The 13,075-nt window shown below is 38.6% G+C and overlaps 1 protein-coding gene and 1 long non-coding RNA gene across 2 annotated transcripts in view; one reads left to right on the plus strand and one right to left on the minus strand.

Moving 5' to 3' along the window:
• LOC133265215 (uncharacterized) overlaps nt 1–13,075 on the minus strand; it is a 137,829-nt gene that overhangs the window by 34,885 nt on the left and 89,869 nt on the right. The gene's annotated exons all lie outside the window — the stretch shown is intronic.
• Nucleotides 1–13,075, plus strand: part of KLHL4 (kelch like family member 4) — a 45,750-nt gene that overhangs the window by 29,209 nt on the left and 3,466 nt on the right. Inside the window, exons 5-8 of the mRNA XM_061446152.1 lie at nt 2,013–2,225; nt 3,282–3,468; nt 6,507–6,731; nt 8,604–8,766. Of these exons, the coding sequence (XP_061302136.1) occupies nt 2,013–2,225; nt 3,282–3,468; nt 6,507–6,731; nt 8,604–8,766 (788 nt within the window). The remainder of the gene's footprint in view (nt 1–2,012; nt 2,226–3,281; nt 3,469–6,506; nt 6,732–8,603; nt 8,767–13,075) is intronic.

Raw genomic sequence — 13,075 nt, forward strand, 5'->3', positions numbered from 1 at the left:
GGGCATCAACTTCAAGCATTTAAAATTCACAGCCCAGATTTCTGAAAAACTGAACTAAAACCATGTGGTTACACATATGGTGTTATGATGTCAGACAATAACAGAGCCTTGTTTAGATTTGTTTTAACCTTTCAAATCCTCCAGACTTCCCCAGGAGTTAAGACTTTTTCTATGTTTAAAACTGTGCCACAGAAATGGCAGTTGGGTCACGTAGAGAGTACACTCTATGTGAAGGATCACGATGAATCAACGAGACTCAGCAGTACTGTGCATACAGGCTTTACACTATATCTTCCCGAAAACAGCCAGGAGCATTTCCACCTCTAGAACCACCTCCCATATATTATGTGTAACACAGACTGAGAATGCTGCCACGAAAGAAGACCAGGCATGTCATAAAAGCACCTACCAGGTTTGCAGCTACTGACAATTTAGAGCCAGAAAAGGAAATCTGCAACTCCATCAAATAACCTTAAAGAAAATTTTCTTTTAAGCCCTCAAAGTGATTTTAAAGAACACTTGGGGGAATAAGAGATCATAACAATGTATAAACACCCAAGTGCTGTGGAAGAAGAAAACCAAAACATCCTGCTTTGCTTCATGCCAAGCTCACCCACTTGAAATGTGTATGTTAGGGGAAGACCATAATGTTGTGCTGTAAACATAGACCATTCAAATGAACTAGTAGTATTTGAACATTTTGAGAAGATAATCAGATGGAAACATCACATCCATTCAATAAAAGCAGAGACAATGGAGACCTAACCCTTCAATTACTTTAGCCATTGATGCAAAGTATTAACAGTTTCCTGTCTGGTATCTTTTGGTGGAGATAGAGCTTGTTCTGATAAACATCTTGTGCTATATTTGTAACTACATGAGGACTGGCCTTCCTGTTCCTATTCTCTGATTGTCACAAAATATTAAAGCCGGATATGCATAACAGAGCAAAGTTAACATCTCCTTTAACCAGTGATACTTCTATATTTACTTCTATATCCTTGGTACTCTTGAAAAGAGTTACACAAAGCTAAGAAACTACTGAAAATAAATAATAAAAATGTCAGCTACCATAAAATCTCTCCACCTGTTCAATTTCAATCTGGTTCCCAAATATATTTCTTCCAGGTACATAAATTAAGACCTCAAATGCAGACACTAATAGCTACACATGTATTTCTTTGCATGTAACATAAAACCCCCAATTCTCTTAACAACAACAACTAACTCTTTGGAGTTAGTACAAGCAAGGATGCTTGATGTATTTTAATAGCAATTCTAATACAGCTGTAACTTGAGTGTGCAACCTACTATTTTTATGAAAAATATTTCTTTGAAACATTCTAGGGATTTAACTTGTTGCCATTTCTGGAGCTGGTGAGTTTTACAACAGTAATTAAAGACTGCGAGTCCTTTGCTGGGATAGGTCCAATTTTCTATTGCCTAAAAAGTACTTTCAGAAAAGTGATTTTAATTTTCCTTTCTTCTCCTAAGAGTGGAGACATGCAGTCAACACCTGGCACTGCTCATTGCAAAAGGATTGGAAGAATGTAATTTGCTTAAAACTTCTGAATCTGATTGCAAGAGAAGGTAGAGATTTTATTTGAATGCCCCCCCTTGGCATTCTTAGGATACGCATTAAATCTAATTGTGGTTTTGTTAAGCTGCAGTGTTAGGATCACACTGATGGACAAAACTGCCAGTGGCAAATCCCTAAGACAGGATATACTGACAGGAAGCCTGACAAGCACATCTCTTAAGTGTGGCAGGATGAAGATGAGCGTTACTGTTCAGTTCTACAAGAGTAAGGCAGCAAAGAGCAATCAACATTTCCTTTAATTGGTCAAATGAGATGCAGTGGTCTTTAGAATATATACTGCATTTCAGTATCTGTGGAAGTGAACCGGAACAAAATATATGCAAAGTCTACATTATCCAAGAAAAAGTTATTCCAAGCTGTGAAAATCATCAGTGCATTGAAATCCCCCCCCTTTTTTTTTTTTACTGTTTAGGACCACTTCACAGAAGTAATAAAAAATCAGGAATTTCTGTTGCTCCCTGCTAATGAAATTGCAAAGCTGCTGTCTAGTGATGACATCAATGTTCCAGATGAAGAAGCCATATTCCAAGCATTAATGATGTGGGTGAGGCATGATTTGCAAAACCGGCAACGAGACCTAGGAATGCTTCTTTCTTACATTAGACTGCCTCTACTTTCCCCCCAGGTATGAATGTGAAGGGCTAACAGGAGCTTAACTACCAGCAGAAATGCTTGCCTCAAGCAACATTTAGAAAGAGCTATGTGAAAAGGCTGTGGGTTTGGCTGCAGTATTTTGGTGGGTTTTTGTGTGGTGCCCCCCCCCCCCCCCCCCCTTTTTAACTGCATAGAAGGTATGTATTGTTTGTATTGATGAAAAAAATCCCACCATTCAAGCGTAAATACTAGGCTTAGAATTGCCTCTAAAATGTCAGTCTAATGGTATTACAAAAGTATAGGTTTCTTTTTTTGGGTAGCAACTGCAGTATTTATTTTTCCTCTAATAACATAGCAACATAGATGCTATGCAAAGATATTTATTCGCATTTACCAAACTGCAGGACAGATAAGGCACAATACTTATTTCTTTATTGCCAGAAAACTCAGACAAAACCAAAAGGGTCTAGATTATTGCTGACTGATCCAAGCATTGACATTACTTGTCCTTTAAGACTGAAAGAGATGCTTCATTAAATAAGATCCAGAGATAGACATAATTGTTTTATAGTCAGCTGACACTGTTGTATCTGTGTTGTAGAGAATCTATGTGTCACATCAGAAAAGCTTATAGGAGTATCAAGACTTTCAGGATGCTACAGCTATTTTATGGATCACCATGACTGAAGCTGCAAATACTCTTTGGATTAAGTATCAAAATACTATGTACATTTGAACTACATTTAACATACTGGGATATTCACAGAGATGTGTAGTATTTTTTGTTAGATTTGCTCACACTCATATCAAAAGGAGTTTTGCATTCAGAGGGTGCACTACTACACTTGCAATTTTAATCTTCTCTAAATGCTAAAAGGAAGTTTTGGGGGAAAAAAAACCCCATATATAAAGTCTTTTGCCTACCTTTATATTACTTTGCTTACATTAAAGCAGAGTTTCCAGCAAAGCTTGAGTGAGAGGGGAACCAAAAATGAGTTTTGTAGCTCCAAATACTTTAATTACTATTGTACATACAATTTTAATGACTTAGGTATCTATATGAAGATCATCACTTTTCATTTCTCAGTTACTAGCTGATCTAGAAAACAGTCCAATGTTTGCAGACGACCTAGAGTGTCAGAAACTTCTTATGGAGGCTATGAAGTACCACCTTCTACCAGAGAGACGGTCCATGATGCAAAGTCCTCGAACTAAGCCTAGAAAATCTACAGTGGGTGCGCTTTATGCTGTAGGAGGTATGGATGCCACTAAAGGTAAGTGCAGAGATTAACTTCACTGTGTTAATTTAACTGTATTAATGAATTGTATTACAGATACCCAGACGACATATGACATTTATTTAAAGACTTGCTAGGAAAACAGCAATTAAGGGTTGAAAAAGAAGAAAAATATAAACACAGAACACAATCCTATGTATTAGATGTTTTTTCTTCTGGCAAGAATCATGTGTTTCTAAATGATTTACATGCATCTTGAAATGCAGGCTAAAGAATTTTGATTCATATAGTGATTTTAAAACCTAGTTTTGTAAGAATTTGTGAGTATAGTTTGACTTTACACTTCATAATAAAAAATAATATTCAGAATATTTTCAGATGCATCTAACGTTGGTTTAGAACAATATGCTCCATTTTTTGACAAAGTTAGAAAGCTGGAAAAATTTAGAAAGAAATAAAAATAAACCCAGAAAGCATTACTGACCTATAGAGAACACTTACCAATCTTTCCTTATCAATCCTTACTATAAAATTTCAGCTGGAAAGATTTGTACTTTACCATGAGCGCAACAGTATGTGCAACATTTTTTGGGACTTCATACGCAGGTTTTATTCAGGTTTGTGGTTGAAAGTTCAACCTTATAAAGGTATTCCAGCTTTTATTATTTGATTTTCATAACTGTAATCAGCTTAGAGCTTTATATGTTACACTATTCTATTTAGCAAACTGTATATTTGATCATTTTCTTAACTTCAAACCAACAGCTTGGAGCCAAAGAACTATAATTAGTTTAAAGTATAGCAACTTGCTGAACAGTATTTCTTTTAGCTGTGTGAGTTCACTTTTAATAGAAATACAAGGAAGCTAATGTGTTTCATGGTTGGCAAAACGTTGCTGATGACTGATTTTTCCTCTATGAGAGGTCTTGCAGTGCTACCTTACTGTCTGTGCAATCTAGTCAGGTGCACAATCCATATTCATCAGCATCACAACATGAAAACATTCATTCCTAAAATAATTCAGCAAAATGAAGTTAAACCATAGCAATTAGTATAGTTTCATTTAAGATACTGATTATTTGTGAATTATAGCAACCAAGGATTGAAGGAAATCTTTAAACTAACTTCTACCAAAATAAAAATAAATCTCTCTAATAGGTTTTTCTCAGTAAAGGTTATGCAAAGAAAGGGCTATTTCAGTCAACATCTGCACTTCCTGTTGGTGCCTCTTTTACTTATTACCTTGGAACAAAGCCAATTGTTTGAACTTTTGCCTTTTGATGGTTAAGAAGAACAGCACTTCCTCTCCTCCCTGCTGTCCTCTGCAGCTCTGATTCATACTTTGAGCTTGTGCTGGATTGTAAGATAAAGGAAACTTCACCTAAAAGAATATGATTCACTGAAAGAACGGTTCTGAGAAGGGAGCAACAACCTCCCCTGGCAATAATATGCTTTCTCTGATAAAGAAAACTCTCAGTGAATGCCAGGTTTGGCTTTGTGCGTATCTCAGGTGGTATATGAAGTCAAATCTCAACTTCAAATGATCAAAAGAAGATCAAAGAGCTACTTTCCGCTGGTATTTTGAAAAACGTGAATGTGCCTAAAACCACATTTAACTTTCAAAAGCTACCTTCCAGCCTCTGTAAAAATTGCAGCCTACAGGCTATGCATGAACACACTGCATACCTTAATGCATTTTTCCTGTCTTTTAGTTAGTGTGCAAATAACTTCTTTTGAAGCAAAGAAGTTTAGGGTACTCCCATATGAGCATAGAATAAATGAGAAGGAATCAAAGCAAGGAGCAAAGAGACTAACAAAATGGGAAGAACAGTCAAACAAATCCAGTTACTCAAACTAAAAGAGGACAGGAAAGGGGAAAAAAGTAGACTTTTATTGCAGATGGATCTGGCAGTTTCTTTCCTAGTCTATGCATCTGGAAAAGCATACAGATGAGAGAAAATATATCCCGAGATAGGCTCTTATTTCAGTAAATTACTTGCGTATATCAGATGATGTCTAGGAGCTCTCTAAACCAAAGGACACCTTTCTTTTCTCCTTTATTGCATGATTGTTTTGCTGTTGTAAATAATTCCTCAGCCACTACCTACCTATTGTAATTCTCAAAATACTGCTTCTCTAGTGTCAAATCCCCGACAAAGAACAGACAGGAAATCAGCTCTGTTTTTCTTATCTTCACCTGAGCTGAACTCTAGGGTGCACTGTATGTACAACTGGCAATTGCCTCTTCTACCTTGGTTGCTACTCAGCCATCTCCCCACTGTGCTAAATCAGCTCTCAAAGGAGCAATTACATCTGCTGAGTGACTGTCAGGAGCCAGGGCACAGAAAACTGTCTGTTTTGAATGGCAGAGAGCATGGCCCTTATGAATAATTGCAGCAAAAACATTACTATAATTTCAGTGACCTGAAAAAAAATTGAAAATAGAATTATATGCTACATTAGACAAGCAGTTACTGCAAGGCTGCTGCAAAGGTGAACCTCGATGAAGCTACCTGTGGGAACCAAATGTGTGCTCACAACAGTCTACCACTTGTCCCTACCATAAAAAGGAAATATCCAAGCTATTCACAAAGATACGTCATAAGACATACAGACACATGGATATATTTTGCATTTCTGGTATCACTAATGGTTTGAGCACAAACATGTTTCAAGTGTACATAGTTGTGAGGTATTGTATTCATACGGAATATTTAAAAAGCCACAACTACCTATATGGTATTTAAATAACAGGTTTAACCTATCTCTAAAACTTTCAGTATTAAAAAATCTGCTGGCATGTCATTCTGCATCTTCTTGCCTCCAGTTAACTCTCATAGATCTGACAATCACATATGCATGTAATTAATGCAGCTTGCTCACTGGGGTTCACATTTCACAACTGAAGTTCTTGGGGAGCCACTGTAAAAGTCCACACACAGAATTTTAACATGTTATAATTTAATAATGTTTTGCAGTGTGCCGACCACTGGGTACTGATCAATTCACGGCTGGGTACTGATCTGGGTACTGATCAATTCATGGCTGTCTCATAACGCTTATGTTTTTTACAGGTACCACTACAATTGAAAAATATGACCTTAGGACTAACAGCTGGATACAAATTGGTACTATGAATGGTAGACGATTACAGTTTGGAGTTGCAGTAATTGACAACAAGCTGTACATTGTGGGGGGAAGAGATGGTCTGAAAACATCTAACATTGTGGAATGTTTCAACCCTATCACCAAAGTCTGGACTATAATGCCTCCTATGTCAACACACAGACATGGCCTAGGTAAGAGGTGCTCTTTCCTTGTAAATACTTTGCACCACACACAAATCAGTTTTGGTTGATGCAAACACTGCTGACTTTTTTTTTTTAGCATTTAGTAACATGGACATATTTGTAAAAGATATTTTTCAAAGACAGAGTTGCCTATTGCCATGATTTAATGACAGTGATATAAATTAGTATTCCCCTATTCTGCTATTGCACTGGTCTTCCAAAGTTAATTTCACCTTTAGAAAGTTACAAAAAATAAGCAACAGTGAAAATAATCAACTCCTCATCCAATGTAACAGTCTAGAGAGATGCCTGTGATACAGAAACAGTCTGATTTAATTTTTTTTGAAAGTATAACTTAAGGCCATAGGTACCAAACACCTGTGAAAATCAGATCAGAGAATTGCCCACACTGCAGAAAACACTGGGGTAAGGAAATAAGTACAACTTCAGTAATTTTAACGCTGTAACTACAAGAAGTTTTACACACCTCTGCCATGGCTTAGTATCTATGGCTCTTTTCTCCACAATATTCCTTAACGTTATTTACAGTGAATGAATAATATTAATATGAAATCCAGAATTAATTTCTGGAAGTATTAAAAAATAAGTTTACAGTTAAGGACACTGTAAGGGAGGGAATATGATGATTTTTGAAAGATTTATATATCACAGTTCTTATGAAAAAGCTGGCTTCTCTTAAGTTTACAGAAACAGGTACTGCTTGAAATCCTTGGTAAGTTCAAATGACTGAGAATATTTTTATTTGAATAATAGAAAACACTGATCCAGAAGTATTTGCTAAACCTGTGGCTTATATCACCTTCTCCGCTGGTGAAGAATATATGGTGAGGGGTTCTTACCAGCTAGTGTGTCAAATTTATAAAACAAATACTAGTAGGTAGCAAAGGAGAAGATGATGAAAGAGATTAAATACTTCTCATTGAAGTCTTTATAATTACCAACTGCAGGGACATAATTCTATCTAACAAGTAGGTCACAGGAATAAATTTCGGCGCCCAAAGTTAGGCTTCTGTGTGTGCATCAGCCTGGTTTGCAATACTGCCTCTTACACTTACAGCTCCTATTAGCTTTGGTGTGATTTTGTGGAGACTTAACACTTTTGTAAAAAATCAGGCCATGTGTATTTAGGCCTGAAAAGACAGATTTAGAAAACTTCTAAGCAGACAGATTCAAATATTTCACCTTGCCCACAAAGGAAGCAAACAGCAGCAGCAGCTTCCCAAAGGGGAGGCACCTAAGCCCTTCTCCCCAGAGAAGGATATGCCCACACAGAGCTTTGCAGAGACAGCCAAGTTCACTCTCCTGGGCCTCAAGGACAACAGATGCAAGCCAGCTCTCATCCAAAAGTGTGTTCCCCTTACAGGCATTAAAATGCTATGGTACTTAGCTGGTAAGGACAGCCAGCTACCCACCCACTCAGGCTTCATGCTGGCCAGACTACAGAGCTTCAGCTGGCTCAGAGTAAGGACAGGTCATTGATTTCGGCATATTTTTCCTTGCATGGCTCAACCTTTGCCCTTCTTTAAAAGAATAGTAATGTTTCTCATTTAGGGGCTCAAATTCATTTCAGAACAAGGTCAACAAAAGTCAAAGAGATAAAAGTCCAAGAAGAGAACATCAGAATTAAGCAGCTTTCCTCTAATCTTTTGGCAAATGATAATACTTACTCAGAACAACATTGTATGTGAAGTATTTTGTTTATGTTTGTTTATTCTGCTAAATGACAAGATAGCTTTTAGATAGTTTAATACCAGCTGAAATTGGTTATCTACATATGCATAATTAAAGTATGAAGTTAATACACTACTGGTCACTGAAATTGTTAGATACTGTAATTTGTGCCTAATTCTATCTTTTAAGGAGTAGCAATGCTTGAAGGACCAATGTATGCTGTTGGTGGCCATGATGGGTGGAGTTACCTTAATACCGTAGAAAGATGGGACCCACAAGCACGGCAATGGAATTATGTTGCAAGCATGTCAACTCCTAGAAGCACCGTAGGGGTTGCAGCATTAAATAGCAAGTATGTCAACAGGAAAACTGCTCTTTGGTTTTTCATGTGCTTCCTTCCTTGCAAATATAGTTTCTTAAATTTTCTTTCCAATCTCATAGTAATTAATCACCTTGAGAAAACAAAGAGAAAATATAATGCACAAAAACAAGAAAGGAAAGCTTTTCCTCTGTTGCGTGGTAAATTATTTTCAAGCTTACAGTCACGTTTTAAACATATTTCAGCCCTTTTAAGTTACAGCAATTTGAAAGTGTTATTACATGTGTAACAGTTTTTTACCTAGAATATAACTTATTGGATAAAAGATCGGCTACTTTAAAAAAATACTCCAAGTTTATATTTATACTTTAAAATCACAGTTTCTAAGGGCACACCATTTAAAAGAATACACAAAGAAACAAAGTCATTCTCTGTTATTTTACACCTCCTGCACACAGCTACATCTTCAACATACAAGTTCACAATCGTGAATAATTTTTCAATGTTTAAAAGTGTATGTTGTGTTCAATGAAAGGAAAACAAGTTTCATAATTAGGTATGGAATAAACAGCCTCCAATAAGTCTTATCCCTACCCAGATTTATTCTGCACTTCATCTATTGCTTAAATACACTGAGATCACATGCTTACTGTACATTGGTTTTCCCACAAAGATTTTCAAAACATATTTAAACATCCTCCAAAGACACTAAAGTCACTCAAACACTTTTACATGGGAACAGACACATGTATGAATCTACTGTGTAACCTGCAGTTAACAGTGTGTTACACCTTGTATGTTCCTACTAGAAAGTAGGAGGAATAATTCATAAAGTAATGCCAAACAGAATTTTGTTTTCTTTCTTCAGAAATACAAAATACCCTTGTAACAGGCCCTAGGTTCTGTTGGAGAGCATGGCTTCAGCCAACCTTCTTATTTAAATCTGCAGAAAGCTCTTAGCAATGACAGTTTGTAGAGGCCTGGAATATTACAGTTGCAGGCAGACCACTGCATTTATATTGAAATTGTATGACTGGCTTCCCTGTTTACTTCTTAAATTCCAGAGAAAGAGAAGAATATGGAGCAGAAACAAAGATGTCAGTAAAGCAGTATTTGCAAATGCAAAAACTTCACACACAAGTCAGGGTTTTGTATTCCAACACAACACAATCATTAACTCAAAAGTCCAAGAAAGAAAGAAGTGCATGTTCAAGTCCCTTTGTATCTCAGAGGAAATGTTCTCAGCATAAACTTCACCAGAAACTCCTGCTGGTACCTTCCACAGCAACATGCAGGAAACCACTTTGTCAAAGAGGAAATCCAGCCTGATCCTGACTCTGCTCTCAAACACTCCTGATACAAGCTGTCTCCAGCCTGGCTTAAATCATGTCTGTTAGTCTAGTGATGTAATTTCTGGCATACCAGGGAAAGCCAAGATCAAAATGTCCATCATTCAGTGCTACTGCTATGGTCTAACCAAACAGAATGCTTCTCCTTTTCCTGTTTCCCTAAGCCACACTGAATATTTAAACCCAGCCAGAAAAGCCTTTAAGTTTCCACGGAACACCACTTTTTGACCACTTTCTTAATTCTTTTCCTTAGAGAATGGGACACACAACCATGTTTCTAGACATGTTACAGAGAACAAAAGATCCCAACCAATCTGTTTGTATATACAGTGATTTCCTCTCCCTGTGAAAGCTGTGTAAACAAGTAGTCTGTATCTAATGGCATGAGGTGAAAAGAAAATCAAATCCTTGTTTTTTTATGGGTCAGGCAACAAACTGCTCAACTGAACTCAAGTCTGTCTTCCATTCACAAACATTAGAAGAGAGTGCTAGAAACGTTGTATTATCCCAAGAGTAGTCAAGAATCTTCTAGGTAAATTATAAACCCGAGCAGTCTGAAAGTTTCTCCAGATGCTGGAGAAAAACAGGCACTTCTGAAACATAGAATCATAGAATAGTTAGGGTTGGAAATGACCTTAAGATCATCTAGTTCAAACCCCCCTGCCGTGGGCAGGGACACCTTACGCTTAATCATCTCACCCAAGGCCTCGTCCAACCCGGTCTTGAACGCTGCCAGGGATGGAGCATTCACAACCTCCCTGGGCAACCCATTCCAGTGCCTCACCACCCTAACACGAAAGAATTTCCTTCTTATATCCAGCCTAAACTTCCCCTGTTTAAGTTTTAACCCGTTACCCCTTGTCCTGTCACTACAGTCCCTAATGAAGAGTCCCGCTCCAGCATCCCTATAGGCCCTCTTCAGATACTGGAAGGCTGCTATGAGGTCTCCACGCAGCCTTTTCTTCTCCAGGCTGAACAGCCCCAACTTTCTCAGCCTGTCTTCATACAGGAGGTGCTCCAGTCCCCTGATCATCCTCATGGCCCTTCTCTGGACTTGTTCCAACAGTTCCATGTCCTTTTTATGTTGAGGACACCAGAACTGCACACAATACTCCAAGGGAGGTCTTCACAGGAGCAGAGTAGAGGGGCAGGATCACCTCCTTTGACCTGCTGGTCACGCTCCTTTTGATGCAGCCCAGGATACGGTTGCTTTCTGGGCTGCAAGCGCACACTGAAGCCGGCCCACGTTCATTTTCTCATCAGCCAACACCCCCAAGTCCTTCTCTGCAGGGCTGCTCTGAATCTCTTCTCTGCCCAACCTGTAGCTGTGCCTGGGATTGCTCCGACCCAGGTGTAGGACCTTGCCCTTGGCATGGTTAAACTTCATGAAGTTGGCATCATCCCACCTCACAAGCATGTCGAGGTCCCTCTGGATGGCATTCCTTCCCTCCAGGGTATCAACTGAACCACACAGCTTGGTGTCATGGGCAAACTTGCTGAGGGCGCACTCAATCCCACTGTCCATGTCAGCGATAAAGATGTTGAACAAGACCTGTCCCAACACCGATCCTTGAGGGACACCACTCGTTACTGGTCTCCAGCCGGACATTGAGCCATTGACCACAACTCTTTGTGTGCGGCCATCCAGCCAGTTCTTTATCCACCGAGTGGTCCATCCGTCAAATTGATGTCTCTCCAATTCAGAGACAAGGATGTCGTGTGGGACAGTGTCGAACGCTTTGCACAAGTCCAGGTAGATGCCATCAACTGCTCTACCCCTGTCCATCAGCTCCACAGCCCCATCATAGAAGGCCACCAAATTGGTCAGGCAGGATTTCCCCTTAGTGAAGCCATGCTGGCTGTCACCAAGCACCTTGTTGATTTTCATGTGCCTTAGCATGCCTTCCAGGAGAATCTGCTCCAAGATTTTGCCAGGCACGGAGGTGAGACTGACTGGTCTGTAATTCCCCGGGTCATCCATTTTCCCCTTCTTGAAAATGGTGGTTATATTTCTGTTTTTCCCAGTCATCGGGAACTTCACCTGACTGCCATGATTTCTCAAATATGATGGACAGTGGCTTCGCAACTTCATTTGCCATCTCCTTCAGGACCTGTGGATGGATTTCATCAGGACCCACGGACTCGTGCACATTCAGATTTTTAAGATGGTCTCGAACCAGTTCCTCTCCTAAAGTGGGCGCAAGGTCTTCATTCTCACAGTCCCTGCATCTGCCTTCCAAGACTTGGGTGGTTTGGTCAGAGCCTTTGCCAGTGAAGACCGAGGCAAAGAAGTCATTCAGAACCTCCGCCTTCTCCAAATCCTGTGTAGCCAAACAAATTCAGCTGATTTGGTTTAGGCGATTTTGGACAAGTCCACATGTTCCCTAGGTCTCTAATTATATGTACTAAGTAAATTCAATTTCATGGCAGTATTAGCCAAGTTTGAAACAGACCAGAATAACTGGCACACTCAACATCTAAACATCTCTGCTGTTTTTAAATCCAGTATGCATACTATCATTAGGCTAGCAATGTACAAGTTAGCTTGAAACACAAAAGAAATTCAGGCTTTTTAAAATGCCATGACAAAAAAAACCACAGAACTTTCATGCTTCTTAATGTGGATTTCCACCACTTATTCTTACATGCTGTCCCAACATCAGCTGGTTTAAATCTCCGGTTTTGGTCATTTGCTGAGTACCTTTAGGATGAGCAGACAAGTTACCTGTATGGTAACACCTGCCTAGCAGATCTTAAATACAAACCATGAGGAAACTATATATTAGTACATTTTTGATATATGTTTTTGTTATATATGGTATTATTGAAGTTCTTTTACATATAACATATAGGAAAAATGCTTAATGCAATACTAAGGTGTCAAATACTCTATAAGCCTGTTACATGGAATACTACCCACATATTTAAAACATATGTAGCATCTACCAAATTCCATATATAGCTCACATTTAAAGAAGCTGATATGCAATTTT

Source organism: Pezoporus flaviventris, unplaced genomic scaffold, assembly GCF_033815535.1.
Source record: "Pezoporus flaviventris isolate CSIRO_AGI_PZ_B2104156 unplaced genomic scaffold, CSIRO_AGI_Pfla_v1 ptg000005l, whole genome shotgun sequence".
Lineage (NCBI taxonomy): Eukaryota > Metazoa > Chordata > Aves > Psittaciformes > Psittacidae > Pezoporus > Pezoporus flaviventris.